Raw genomic sequence first — 15,239 nt, forward strand, 5'->3', positions numbered from 1 at the left:
AACATTACTCTAAATCAAGGTTTCTCAACCTCGGCAATATGGACATTTTGGGTTGGATAGTTCTTTGTTGTTGAGAGACTGCCTTGTGCATTGTGCTGGCAGCATCTCAGGCCTTGTACCCACTAGATGTCAGTGCCAACCCACCCCCTCCCCACTGCACAATCAAAAATGTCAAAATGTCCCTTGGGAGCAGTAGTTTAGAGAAACATTGCTCTGTGTGTGTGTGTGTGTGTGTGTGTGTGTGTGTGTACTTGTTTGTTTTGTTTTGTTTTGAGGCAGGGTCTTGCTCTGTTGCCCAGGCAGAAGTGCCGTGATATGAACTCGCTCACTGCAACCTCTCCCTCCTGGGTTCAAGCAATTCTCGTGCCTCAGCTTCCTGAGTAGCTGGGATTACAGGCGTGCACCCCAACACCCAGCTAATTTTTGTATCTTTAGTAGAGACAGGATTTCACCATGTTGGCCAGGCTGGTCTTGAACTCCTGACCTCATGCACTCCACCCACCTCAGCCTCCCAAAGTGCTGGGATTATAAGCATGCGCCACTCTGCCCAGCTAAGAAACATTGCCTTAATTAATCTGTGGTGAAAGGAAGTTCCCACCACCTGCCCACTTACACAGTACCTCTCTCACCAACCCTCTTTCTTGGGTGTTTCCAGGTACAGAGGGTGGAAAGGGGTTTTCCACATTTCCTCTGTTTTGGTGGTAAACATCAGGAGCAGCCATTGGCCATGGCTAGGCTCAGCCATCCACAGATACGTAGTCTGACAAGCTGGGTTGCTGGGTGCTATCAGTCCAGGCTCATCTGACTGCATTGACACCATTTCCCTGTAGGAGGCAGATGAGAGCCATTTCTCAGGAAAATCTGGAACCCTCTCCCTTCCACTGAAAGTTGTGCAAAAAGATCAGGAAGACAGTGCTTGGATGGAATAAATTTCAGTGTATTCACCTGACACATTATAGTAGTTGTCCCAAAGTTTACCTTATACCAAGTACTTTCCATGTGCTACTTCATTTAATCCTCACAAAAAAACAGGGGAAGATATTATTGCCACCTTACAGACATAGAAACTGAGATTCAGTTTAAGGAGATTGTTAGTAAGGGACAGAGTTGGGGTTCAGATGTCAACAGTGAAATGCTTAACAGTCATGCAGCCCAGCTCCGCCCCTGGCAACTCTTCCTGCTCCTCTCTGGCCTTGCTCAGCCTCTACCATTCCAGGAAGCCTCATTCATAGTCATGTGGTTGCAGACTTCCCAAGTTCACTGTGTTACCGAAAAGCAAGACCTGCCTGCCTTCCACTCTGTCACCCTGGCTGTCACCCAACTTGGATTCAATCCCGGCACTGACACATCACAGAATCACAAAAGTGAGCAAACGGTTACCTCCCTGAGTCTCCTTTTTTCCTTCGTCTATAAAACTAGACAAGTATTCTTTCCACAGGAATGTTGTTGGGAATGATAAAACATTATATTACAAGCTCTAGTGATTGCTGATATTTAACAGGTGATAATTATTTGTGTTCTCATTAATGAGAAAAAGGATTATTAATCATAGTGGGTTGAAGGTGTTCTACAGTCTATGGGAAGTAGAGATTTGAAGATAGGCTAAAACCCAACTAAGACCTCTAGATTAAACAATAGTATTGTATCTATTTTAATTTCCTGCTTTCAATCACCATGCCATGGTTATATAAGAGAGGTCTTTGTTTATAGGAAATATGCATAAGAATTTAGAAGTAAAGAGACATTTTGTCTGCAAATTACTCGCTGTGTGTGTGTATGTGTGTGTGTGTGTGTGTGTGTGTGTGTGTGTGATAAAGCAAATACAGGAATCAGCGTGAAAGGTATCTAGGAATTTCTTGTTGTCCTTGCAACTGTTCTGTAGGTACAAAATTGTGGGAATGGAAAATGCAGGGACGGGGCAGTAAGGCTATGAATGAAGCCTGCACAGGAGTGTGGGTAGCAGAGTTCTCTAGTCCAGGCTTCCCGCTTTGGTGCTGGGACCTAGAAGAAAAGCCTTTCTGTAGACAGAACTGGAGTTAACACTGTCCAAGATAAACAGCCCAGGCCCTCTAAGTTTGCCCCACTGGGCAAAACAGGTACCCACCCACTTTTGCAGCCTTGCCCAGCTCATATAAGGTGCCAGCCCTTGCTATACAGCAGAACCTTTGAGGAGTTGGGAAAAAGTCTATCAAGGAGCATACCCCCAGAAGGCCCAGTCCAGGTGGGGAGCCCAGCCACACGATGGTCCTTGCCCCCACACCTCCTCATTCAATTAGCCAAGGCCAAGGCATGTAGCTGAGCTATATGCCTCCACAGCCCAATAGGAAAGAGGTGTGGAAAGGGGCTACTAATGTGGTCAGGCCTCCATGGCCTGAGTAGTTCACCAAGCCTCAGGTGCACAGACTTGACGTCAGCAGACACAACCCCCAGGAGAACTGCTCCCCACCACAACCCCACACTGAGGCATCTAGGGCTCCCTCTGGGTTCTCCAGGCCACAGGGAAGACAGGCATAGTCTGCCACCAAAGGCTTGAGCTCTGCCACTGGCTATGAAGCAATAGGGGGTGTCAGAGTAAGGGAGGGACAGGACAAGAGTGTATATGGGCAGGAAGGTATTACAGCCAAGGAAGACAGGAGGCAGGTGCCCTGATTTTGAGACTGTGCCCCCGCAGGGGCTTCCCAGAAGTTGTATTTGTCCTAAGACACCCCTCTGCAGCTGGGGGGCCAGAAGTGGATAGGTAACTGTATTCGGCCATTTTTGTATTGCTATAAAGAAATACCTGAGACTGGGTAATTTATAAAGAAAAGAGGTTTCATTGGCTCACAGTTCTGCTGGCTCTGCAGGAGGCATAGTGCTGGCATCTACTCAGCCTCTGAGGAGGCCTCAGGAAACTTACAGTCATGGCAGAAGGCAAAGGGGAAGCAGGTACATCACATAGCGGAAGCAGGAGTGAGAGAGAGAGAGGCATTAGGAAGTGCCACACTTTTAAACAACCAGATCTTGTGTGAACTCAGAGCAAGAACTCACCCATTACCAAGGGGATAGCCCAAGCCATTCATAAGGGATCCTCCCCCATGACTCAAACACCTCCCACCAGGCCACACCTCCAACATTGAGATTACAATTCAGATGAAATTTGTTGGGGACATATATCCAAACCATATCAGTAGCCATGCTGGATGAATGCCAGGAATTTAGAATTGGGACACATAGTCATTTAGGCCAGTGGCTTGTCCTGTTGATGATACCCTGATGGCCATGGGGCTGCCCTGTATGAAAAGGGAGAGAAAGTCTGCAGAGCTAGCAAAGAGGGGCAGGTGGGAAGGCCTGCAGAGGAATCCCCTGCTCCATGACCAGGCATGTACCTCCCACATCCTCCAGGCTTTAGGTCCAGTGAGAGCAGAAAGGAGGATGCAAAGGAAGGGAAAGAACACAAGGTGTTCCCTTGGAAAGGGGACACCAAACACAACCTAACAAACAACAACAGTGAGCACACAGGGAAAGTCCTCACAGGAAAACCACATCATGACCTAGAGGCTCATCTACCTCTACCACGTGGTGCCCTGGGCCTGAGCCTGTCAACCAGTGGTCCTTATTGCCACAGCAATTGATCTATGGATGGGCACCTGATCCAAGCTTCAGCCAATCAACAGGCCACTCAGCTGGCCATCAGTAGGCCATCCAATCAGAGCAAAGCTCAGGACTTTGTTCAACACTTAAGAAGAGAGAGGCAAAGTAACTGGCACAGATTGGAGAGGGTCAGGGAACGCCAAGCAAGATACATACAAACTTTGAGTTATCATGGATGATTAAATACATATGTTTGTGTGAACCCCCTCCCTAATATTCTCCCTTATAATGACACAAGACAAAGGGCAAGGAGAGAACAATTACAAGGTGGCACAAATGGGAGACGCTACCAAGGGTGGCAGGGGAGAGAGGGGAGCAGGTGTGAAGTAGGAGGCAACAGGCCAGGGAGCAGGGGCCAGCAGGGTGGGGGAGGGGCTGAAGCAGAAGTGTTGAGTGTCTGGAGGGATGGGGCCAGAGAGAAAAAGGGCATCCTGAAGAAGCTCCACCTGGGTGGGGGTAACCCCCCATATAGGCACCGAGGAATGAGAGCTAAACAGAACTCTGTCACAGCTAGGGCTTGAGGAATATCTCACTTTATAGTGTTACTACCCAGCTATTTCCTTTTATATAATCCTTTACATAATCATATATTAGTTTATAGAATTAGGGCTTGAAGAATCCCTTTATATAATCCTCTAGATATAATCATATAATAGTTGATAGTATGAGTGCCTAAAGAATATTTCCCTACATATATACCTATAATTATATCTTAGTTCTTATCAGAGGAATGTCTAGAGTGGACACAGTACAGAGCATGAATTAAGGGATAAGCAGCTTATAATTGGAGGAATGCCTAGAGCAGGCACAGTGCAGAGCATGATTTAAGGGAAAAACAGTCATACCGGACAAGAATCCATGGCCCAGGTGGCAGCGTTCAGTATCGTAAAGATACCTGCTGTATGGCAGGCTTGGGGCAAGAGCCACTCCTCCTGATAAAGGAGTTGTAGGACTTTGCTCCAGTTCTTGTGGAAGGCCGCCCTCAGACCTGCAATCCACCTTGGTGACTGTGAACTTTATCAGCTCTTGCTACTGTGCTGCTTGAAAAGCATCTTCCCATAGAACCCACTGGAAGCTGCCAGAAGGTGGCGGTAACCTTGACAGCTCTGCCACTGCTATATGACTTAAAGCATCCTCCTATAAATCTTCTTAGAAGTAGTTTGCCCATAGATAGAAGTATTGCACACTGCACCCTCTTCACTGCACACGGCCCACCTTCAAGCCTCGGTGACCTAATGGGGGTGGACCCCTTACTGCACACGGCCCTTGCCTTCATGGGAACGGGCCCCTTGCTGCGCACTGTCCACCTCCTGGCCTAGGTAACCTAATGGGAGTTGACCCCATCTTTTATTGCTTACGACCCTATCACTATCCTTAAAGATGATTTTACTCGCTGCCCTGCCCCCTAACCTATACACAATAAATACACATGCTTCTGGACATTTGGGGCCTCGCCTGACTCCGCTTATAGGTGGCGTGGCCCCCCGAGCCCAGCTGTGTTTTCCTTGTACTTCTGTGTCCTGTCTCTTTATTTCTCGGATCCTGCACCTCAGCACAGCGTAAGGCTCACCCCACGACCCTGTGGGTCCCTCAGCCCTACACCTGGGGAGGGCAGCTCCCTCCCCACCTGCTCCCCAATTCATCAGCCAGGAATGTACCATCCACCCCACCCCAGGGAGGAGGACAGAGGACTTTCCTTTGGGTGCATTGAATGGTTCAGAGATTCTGCCACTCTGGGGTCCTCAACTAAACCACTCATTGTTTCAAGTAGACCCTGATGGGTAAATGTTCCCCATTGTAACCAGACTTGGATTCTGCTGCTTGAAAGCCAAATACAAAAGTAGAGGTTTGGTGGGAGGAAAAGTAGTTTTAACCAGAGCCAGCAAACTGAGAAGATGTTGAATTGTTGTTTTAAAGCATTCTATTATCTCAGGTTTTAAAATGTATCATCGGATTCTCAAAGGAAAACTTGGAATGGGAGATACATGGGAGCAGTGCAGGGTACAGGGTCTGTGTGTCTTGTTCCCATGGTTGTCTTGAGTAATCACCTGTCCTGATGTTATCTTGACTTCGGCCAGGTGGTGGTGGACGAATTGTTCTGACTCCCCCTAAGTTGGAGGATTCTGCAGGAGTTCTGTGTCTGGTTTTTGTTTCGAGATTAGCCCCTGGAATTCCCAAGTAAGCATATAGTTAGATAAGCAGGCGCAGTGCAAAGGAGTGTCTAGTGGGAAAGGGAGAGAAGCAGAGTTTCAAAGCACATTTCAAGGCTACATTTTAAGACTAAAGAAAAAGGCTTTGAAACGCATTTTAAAGCTGAGATGCTCGGCTCCACTAGGCTCTGGCCAATGTGCAGTGCGGCTGCCCTTGGATCAGGTGACATTTCAACCAACTGGAGACTCTGCTCCTCAGAACAGGAGTGCAGGAGACCCTGAGACACTGCCCTAGGACCTGAACAGGTGGCAAAGGCTTAACAGACTAGCAGTCACTGCAGCGACAAGGTGATTGAGTGGTCACCATGGTGATGGGGATGGAGGCTCTTTGCCATCAGTCCCAGTTTTATGCATGGCAGCTCTAATGACAGGATGGTCAGCCCTGCTGAGGTCACTCCTGGTCACCATGACAACCACAGGCCCTCTCAGGAGCACAGAAGCCCTGGCAGGAGTATCCCCCACTCCACACTTGGTTGGAGCAAGAAGTGCCAAGTGGCGCCTGAGCCCCGGGGAAGCAGGCTAGGTGTGAGACACAGTCACCTGCAGCCTAATTACTCAAAAGCTGTCCTCAGGCCGCAGGAGGGAGAGGACCTTTCCTACGGAGCCTGTCTGAAAGACACTAAGCCCCACAGCTCAGCACAACTGGGAAAGAAGGCACTGAGAACGCCACCCAAGCGCCAAGCAATGGCCCTGCCTGGAGAACACCCGGGTGCAGTGAGGAAGGGTCTGGAAGGGAACGCTTGCCAACTCTCTGGAGAACAATGAAAAGGAGGAAACTGACTGAACCTCAAACCCCAAACCAGTCTGAGCAGGATCATATTCTCCCGGGGACCTAGGGCGGGCTGTGACCCCTGCGGGGGAGAAGCCTTGGACATTTTCACTTCAGAAGCCTGTTGGGGAAGGCTGAGGGGTCCCAGCTCCCCACGCTGGCTGCTGTGCAGATGCTGGATGACAGAGTCAGGATGGAGGCCGCCAAGAAGGAGAAGGTAGCTCGCCCTCCATTGGGCATTCTGGGAGTGTTTGCTTGCCTGTCCCCAGCATTCCGTGGTGTGGCACTAATGAGGGTTTGAAACTGAGAATCTGATGTTATGCACAGGCTCTTTGAGAAGGGTCTTTCCAGGGGTGCCTTGTGGGGCAGAAAGGCCCCAGCGGCCTGGCAGACCTGTCCAGCTTTGGACTCTGGCCCTGCGACCTGGAAGTTAGGCTGCCAAGAGGTCCGGGCAGTGGCCTCCACTGGGGAGGGGTTCTGGAGAGTTTAGAGCCCTAGATGGGGTTGGGGGGGCAGTTAGGGATGCGACGTCTTGTGGGAAAAGCCCACTACCTGATTTCGAGACAACACTCACTTGACATGGTGACAAGTCAAAGATGCCTCACCTCCTCACAGGAATGACTTCACAGGGCTGCTGTGGCCTGCTGGGGCATGTAGGACAGTTGCTTTTTCCAAAAACAAAGAGAAATTCAGGCATGCTCTGAGCCAGCCCTGAGCCCAGAAGTGAGCAAGGAGAGAGCTGGGGACAGGGGACTTTGCTGTGAAACACTGGGGGGAACGTGCCTGCATCACCCCAGCTGGGGGCCCAGGCAGAATTGGGGAGAAGGGGTAAGTGGGCAGAGCCAGTCACTCTGGGCATGCTTCCCTCTTGCCTCTGTGTGAAATGACCAGGTCAGCATAAACCCCAGGCTGGCTCTGCTTCTGGCAGAACTAATGATGTTAGGAGGAAAACAGCCAGCCCAAGTGAGAGGGTGTGCAGCCAGACAGCTGGACCGGCCAAGGCCCCAGCCAAGTCCCAGATCTGCCTGTCACTGGTGCTATGGCAGCAATTTGGATAAGAAATCCTGCCCCAAGGGGCCCCTTCAGGCCACCTGGGGAGAAGGAGGTGGCTCTCTGTGGCATGACCAGAGAGATGGCTTAAAGCTGGGGAGGGGTGGACATGTGGGCTGTGGAGAGCCGGCACTTTCCCCAAATGGGGAGAGAAAGCACAGTGTGCCCGTGTGTATGTGTGTGCGTGTGAATGTGCTATGTGTGCATGTTTTTGCCTGTGCTTATGTGTGCATATGCATACCTCCATGTGTACATGCATATGCACACATGTGTGCACAGGGAATCACTTTAATAAAGGCCACAGCAGAGCTGTCCCCGAGCCCCTTGCGTTCACAGTGGCATGTGAGTGAGCCACCTTCTTGGGCTAGGCATCCAGCCTCAGACTCTGAGGCTGCCCATGCCCCATCCTGTATCTGCTCCGTGTCTGAGGGGGTGCTGGTCCTGACCAGGGCCAGCTGTTGACCCCAGAACTCTGAGAGGTCACTGACACCCTTGTCAGGGCCAAGAATGGAGCAAGGCAATGCCTCAGGCACAAACTTTAAGGGGTCACCAGAAACATCAATCATCAAGATTACATGTTATTTTAAATAATCCAAATGAATGTAAACAAATTATGACGGACAAAATACCAAATTTTAAACAGACAGGATGAGTATCACTGACTTCTGCACTTGTCTCTGCTCCACCTACTCCTCCTCCAGTGCCCCGATCGCAGGGTGCCAAGTTCCAGATGAGGGAAGCGTGGAGCTGCAATGGCCACTCCTGCCTGCTTGCTCTGACTGCAGAGAGGACTTGGTCCTTGTCTCGGGGGAACCAGGCTTGGTTTTAGGGTCATCCTAAGGATCTGATGTTTTCCAAGTGAGCTGGCTGCCCAGGCCGACCCAGGTCCAGTCCAGTGTCTCTGGGAAGTGCTGCCCCTACCCCAAGCCAGTGTTTGACCTTGGAGCAATGAGCAATGCCCTCCTTGCCCTTTCAAAGTTGTCCCCAAGACATCAGCTGTGGTTGTCTCTATGCAGACTCCCAGGAGGAACTGTCTTCCTTCTCCTTTTGGTTGCTTTGGAGGAAACTAAAGTATTGCTGTTTTCCCCCTTTCCACTTCTCTGATCGAGAGCAGCCATCTTGCCGGTACTAACCTTCCAGATCTTACCTGTGAATTATAAAGGTCATTCCTTTATAATCTGCAGGAGGCTGTGGCCTCAGTTCCATGCCCGGTGACTTCTCCATGTGGATGTCAGCTCCTTAGCGGCAAGCCTGATCCTACTGATGCCACCCCCACCCCTCATAAGCCCCTTCCTTATCAGCTGTGGTTGCCTGGTACCCCACCAGCACTGACTCATTCCTTTGGCATCGAGGTCCATCCCTTACTGGACCACCATTTCTGGGTGGCCTGAAATTGGGCCCTGGGCACTTCTCTTGGTCTATATTTTCACTGTCACCTCACTGTGGACAGATGAGGGTCCACTGCAAGTCTGGTTAGCTTTACCTGGTAGATTTGGTGATCCTTTTTCAGGAAGGAGCCTGGAAAGATGAGATTCAGGTGTGTTGATCAGCTCAGGCTGCCATAACAGAATACCATCCACTGACGGCTTAGCAACAACAGAAATTTATTTCTCACTATTCTGGAGGCTGAAGGTCCAAGATCAAGTGACAGCATGGTCAGGTTGCAGGGAGGGCTCTCTTCCTGGCTTGTAGACAGCCACCTTCTTGCTGTGTCCTCATATGGTGGAGAGAGTGTGAAAACAAGCTCTCTGGTGTCTCTTCTTATAAGAATATAACTGTATCATGGGGCCTCCCCCTCCTTACCTTGCCTAAAGCTAACTATCTCCCAAAGGCCCCATCTCCAAACACCATCACATTGGGATTAGGGCTTCAACATATGAATTTGGGGTGACACAATTCAATCTGTAACATGAGGAGGGCATCCCAGGAGGAACTGACCATTCTCTCTCCAGCTGCCCTGGGCACGTTTGCCCCATTGAAGGGGCAGGCTCGGAAGTGGAATGAGGATGGAATAAGGTGCAGCGCTCCATCATGCTCACCCACATCCCTGGCAGGAATTGTCCCAGCCCCAGCAGGAGAGATGCCCCCATACTACCATGGCACCTGCTCTGAGACAGGTGTGCAGAGTGTAAAGCTCCAGATGGCCCCCAAGCAGGTGTGCTGGGAGGAGGGGCCGGTGTGAGAGGAGCAGGCAGCACCAAGGCCTAGGAGAGCAGTGACAGGTCCCGGACTTCAGGGGATGGACACTCTGTGGGCAGGCGGCTGGTGTAGGGGTGAAGGCTGGGGTGGCATCTGTGGGACCAGGACTGGGCCATCCATCAGATCCATGTCACAACCCCAGTGCCTCTGTTGTAACCAGGACAGCAGGCCAGGCCAGGCTGGGAGGTGACAAGACTGGGGGCTGTCCCCAGGAGAAGCTCTCTTCTGCCTGTGGCCCAGGCCTCTGGGGATGAGGACACCTCAGAAGGAGCAGCTATGTCTGGGAGACACCAGGGCAGAAGCGAGCCAAGGGGGACATCAGCAGTGAGATCCAGGGGATCGGTAGGCCACAGGAACCCCAGCATGAACCCTCCTAACTGATGCAGCTAGGCCCACGCCTACACCTGCCCACAGCAGGACTCCCAGGAGGAGAGGGGACGGATGGAGAGAGGTACAAAGTGCCCTTGGCCTCTGCCTTGAAGCCACCCCAAGGCAAGAGAGATTTGAGCTCCTCTTTAGTGACCTCCAGGGAACATTCTGGCCCATCTGACGTGGGAAGCCCCTTGTGGGGTCTGTCATTCCTCAGCTGAACCAGGTCTTTGGAGGCAGCCCTGGCATGTCCCTGTGTGCTCCTGTCGCTGTGTTGGGACACCTGGCGTGGCCCCTCCTTCTGCCTTCCTCTTCCTTTCCCTTTTCAGGGTGGACACTTCCTCCTTTAGCACCCTGTCAGCTGTGTGAACTTCTCTGTCTCTCTCTCTTTCTGTCTCCCTGTCTCTCTGTTTCTCTCTCTGTTTCTCTCTCTCTCTCTCTCTCTCTGTTTCTCTCTCTCTCTGGCCCAAGCAAAGAGGGAGCCTCATCGTGATGCTATATAACTGTGCATGGGCACAGATAGAATTGTAGGAAAGTCCCGCAAGTAGAAGCACAGAAGGATGAGAGAAGGAACGCCATGTGGATCGTGACAGATCCCTCTCCAGGAGTCACGGACTCACCCTGCCTCCTGTCCCTCCCACTGTGACACTACTACCCACAGACAGGCTCAGATTAAACCCACGTCCCAGTGTCCTGTGGTTCCCACCATGTGGCTCCCTGAGTCTGGCCTCAGGCTCCACCAGTGCCCAGCCCTGCCAAAGGCTCCAGGGCAGGTGTCCCAGCTGGGGGACTGCGGGGCCCCTTCACAGAACACACAGAGAGAAGTTCCACGCTACACATTATATCAAGAGGGACGTGCCTGAGGGGGAGCCAGAGCCTGTGCAGCCCCCTCTTGCGTGCAGAACATACTGTGCCCTGAGCATGCCGTGAAAACACAAACACACAAAGTTGTAAAGAAAAAAGAAAGGACAGGTGGCTGTAAAATCTGTTATTGCCCATGAGAGGCCCACTAATGAGTGTTGATTTCAGCTGATTACAAAGAAATGGTGGTGTTTCTGTTATGATCCAAACATGCGCTCGTGCGTGCACACACGCACACGCATAGTCACATAACTGACCAGCCCTATGCATCACTTGTTAATTACTTAGAAACTGTAATAATAATGGTTTCCAATAACTGAGCCTTAGTACCTGTGCAAAGGGCAGTTTATTGAACACACAGGAGCCTTACAGTGGGAGCGGGTGACCTGCTCCTGGGAGCCACCAGCCTCTCCTCTCCTGCTCTTCATCCTCCTTCATGGGGGGAATTGGTCCACTGCTTCTACACCTGAGGCTGAACATCTCCCTTTATTTTAGTCTAAAACACTTGTAAAAATATACTAGAATTAATCAAGGTTGCAATTTCTGATATCAGGCAGTGAGTTCATCAGGTTTTATTATACTATCCCTCTTACTTACTTTGAAGTTCTCTATTACCAAAAAATTAAACACTATAAAAGAAAGAAAAATAAAATGAGGCTAGATTGAACACAGATTACCTTTACCAAATCCTTCTTAGAATCAGGAGTCTTCTAACACATGCATTTGTGACCTGGAGTGATATTCACAGCATTCCTTACCTGGCAATACCTGAGCATCTGTCCCTGCTAGTGGGAGTTTTGTTGTAGACAACCAGCAACTATCAGCCTTGCCAATAAACAAAGTAGGAAAGGGAGTGCTGGAGAGGCCAAGAAGTGGGATTTTCTGTGCTCCTGGGCTGTGACCCAGAGGGCATGGCTGTGAGGCTGATCTCAATGAACACTCTGTCTTGGAAATAACGGGGATCCTCTGCTGCCTGAAAATGTTCTGAGTATTCACTTTCATGGATTGCAAAGACATTTGCCCAAAATTCACTCTCTAAATGAAAAGTGAGTATGATGAATCAATATTCAAGTTGCACCTGGGTCCTGGGAGAGGGTGTGGGCATCAATCATATCCCCGCTGTTCCTCCAGGAGGACCCAATCTCAGGCTCACTGCCTGCCTGCATCATGTGTCTGCTACCAGCCTGCGCAGTAGGAAGGGAAAATATGATTTGTATCTGTTTTAGGTCAGGTTCCAAAGAAGTAGAGCCTGAGATTGGAATTCTTGGAAAATGGCGTTTGCGGAAGCACTGTCAGCAGAAGCTGTAAGGAAGTTGTGGGGACAGAAAACCAGAGGGAAGAAGCCAGGCAAAGAGGCAGGTCTGACTTAAGGCTGCCTCAGTCTGGTCTCACCTGGACTGTGATGCATGAAGAATATCACAGGGTTGTCCCTCCTGGGAGAGGGGCCAGCCTGTTGCACCTGTGTCAAAGTCATCAGCTGAGGGCCACAAGGGAGGGAAGATCTTCTAGGCATTTCCAGGAAACTCTCAGGAGAAGGGTATAATTGTGAGCAATCTGCAGCTGCTGCTCACTGCAACTAGAGGCTGGGTGTGCAGGCCAGTTGGCCAGTAAGGCACCAATAGCAGGCACTACAGCCCACCCCTTGACAGCTCAGACCTACTGCTTTCCACTTTAAGCTCTCTCCATCCAGGCGCAGCTTCTGGGAAAGCTTATAATTGGAGAAACAGAGGAATGAACTACAATGCCCACTTCTGCAGGTGATCGTAAGATGACTGTCACTGATACTCATCATCATGCCCCACCCCCACCATCCATTCTAGTGTCCCTTTCCTCTTGGCTAACACTGCTGGTCTAGGTGGCTTGCCCAGAGCAGGTGCCAAACCCTTTTCCCTGAGGCATCTGAATCCTGGATTCCTTTATCAGGCTATTGTTGTTGTAAGTTGTCCATTCCCAATTAAAACTGGGTGTGAGATTACCAAGAAACATCCTGCAAATCATGAGTGCAAACCATATTCTTCCTGCTCCATTATGTAGCTGTAGCTCCTCCTCCTAATGATGTCAATTGCCACATTGTGCTCCTTCTGCCAAGATGGTAATGCTTTTCTCCACCTGGTTGGCTACTGGCACAAGGAGCACAGCATGGCCAGGAGGCGGCTGCTGCTGTGCATTTAGTGAACATGTTAATGTATCACCTGGTAGAAGGGCCCCCTCTGAGAACCAGGACGTCTAGACCCACGAAACCTAAAGTTGTCGGTGGCGGAAGCACAGATTTCCCAAGTGGGTCACGGAGAATGATGAAGAGTTCTTGGTTCCCAAAGCCACATATTTTACCTTTCAGGAACACGGCATCATCCCATAGCCATTAGAGTGTATATTGCATTCTGGAGGAAAGTGGGTCCTCCTCGTGGGTGTCATCTTCAAGATGACAGCTGCACTGTGCCTCCAGAAGGATATTCCACCACACTATCTGTGATTCCTCAGCAGGACTGGCTGAGGCACTGAGGGTAGGAAAGGCAAGTCCATTGCTGGCTGGAATACATGTCAATCCAAGTAAAGAGAAACTGCTGCCCTTTCCAGGTTGGAAAGGGCCTGATACTGTCAACTTGTCACACAGTCACGGCTGGTTGGTCTCCTCCAGAACAGTGCTATACCAGGGATTCAGCACTGGTCGCTATTGTTGGCAGTTCCTACATTTGACAGCAGCCTTGGTGAGAGGGAGCCTATGCTTCTGGGCACATGCATGGCTTCCTTCTCTGATCCCACGGTTATCTATTTCTGAGTGCATAGTGTGAACACTGAGGCAAGCCAGGGCCCTCATGGGAAGGAGTTTATGCAATGGTGTGCTGGCAAATGGCTAACAACCTGCTCTCTAGAGATGGGGGATGTCCTGGTTTGTAGCATTTTCTTATGTTCATGGTTTAAATATACCCGCCATGGCCCATTCCCAGCTGCCAACATGGTGTCACTGAATGAAGATTTGGAAAGAGATGTGCACCCTCGGCTTTCTGATGTGCTAGTAGGTACACTTGAGAATTTTGAATTCCCAGATTCCCATGAGCCATCTGCATCTACAGAAGTAGTCTTGTGGTGAGAAGGGGGCCTTTTCTCTCGCTGTCCACCCCCATCCTCACTCCACATGGGCAGGGCCTTGGCGATCCACTACTGCAATGTGCCAGGGACTGCCAGTACTCCTACCACCAGTGAGGTGGCATCCAGCTGGGAAGTGATCCAACTCCAGAGTCCTGCCTTTATAGGCTAATTTCTAGGACCACCTGGGTACTGACTGTGTTAGGTTCTTGAAACAGAGTCTGAGATAAGGATTCTGTCACCTGTGATTGGGTGGGAGGGTGCTCTCGGGATAAGATGGGGTCGAAGTAGGCAGAGGTACAGATTCAGCAGCAGCTGAGCCTCGGTCTGACCCTGCAGAGAGCTCTCAATGTAAATGATATCACAGGGTTGTCCATCTGAGGCAGGGGCCAGCCATTGTGCTCCTGCATGAGTCACTCACTGGCTCGAGGCCCCTGGGAAGAGGCTAGGGCTGCCAGCCTTAGCAAAAAAAAATTAGGGCACTCAGTTAAATTCGAATTTTGGATAAACAACAAATCATTTCTTAGTATATGTCCCAAATTGTGCATAACATAGTGTGTTTTCTCCAATAGCCCTAGTAAGGGCATAACTTCCCAGGTATTTCTAGGTGAAGTAACTTTGTAGATTAGGAGTAAGTCCCAGGAAAGGAGTCCAGCTCTTCTCCCTAACTGGGAGGCTGGGGGTAGGCCCAGGGTCCCAGCAGGCACCAATAGCATCTACTACAGCATCTGAAATGAACAGGGTCATCATATACTATATACGAATGTACCCACTGCTGAGTTATTTAGGGATTATATAATTAGGTAATTGGTATTTTAAATATGTTACATTGTGCAGAAATCCTTGGTGGATTGCCATATTCGGAGAGTTTCCTGATATTAGGGGGATTAGATGGAGTTTTCAGATGGGCATCCTACTTTTTTTCATGTAAAACTCTAGAATATTATAATCCTAAAGAGTGATCCGGCTGTCAGTAAATTAGCTCTCCAACACCTTTTCAATGCAAAGGTCATGCGTGTGATTCACCCTCCCAGGAAATCCAGAAGGGAATCTTTGGCCTGACT

The 15,239-nt window shown here is 50.1% G+C and overlaps 1 protein-coding gene across 1 annotated transcript in view; it reads left to right on the forward strand.

The window, feature by feature from the left end:
• Positions 1-5,140: 5,140 nt before the first annotated feature.
• The window catches only part of GCK (glucokinase), a 38,630-nt gene continuing 28,531 nt past the window's right edge, over positions 5,141-15,239 (forward strand). The window contains exon 1 of the mRNA XM_032244369.1: positions 5,141-6,826. Within this exon, the coding sequence (XP_032100260.1) occupies positions 6,782-6,826 (45 nt within the window). The 5' untranslated portion in view covers positions 5,141-6,781. The remainder of the gene's footprint in view (positions 6,827-15,239) is intronic.

This window comes from Sapajus apella, unplaced genomic scaffold (assembly GCF_009761245.1).
Source record: "Sapajus apella isolate SASKATOON/1434 unplaced genomic scaffold, GSC_monkey_1.0 scaffold54, whole genome shotgun sequence".
NCBI lineage: Eukaryota > Metazoa > Chordata > Mammalia > Primates > Cebidae > Sapajus > Sapajus apella.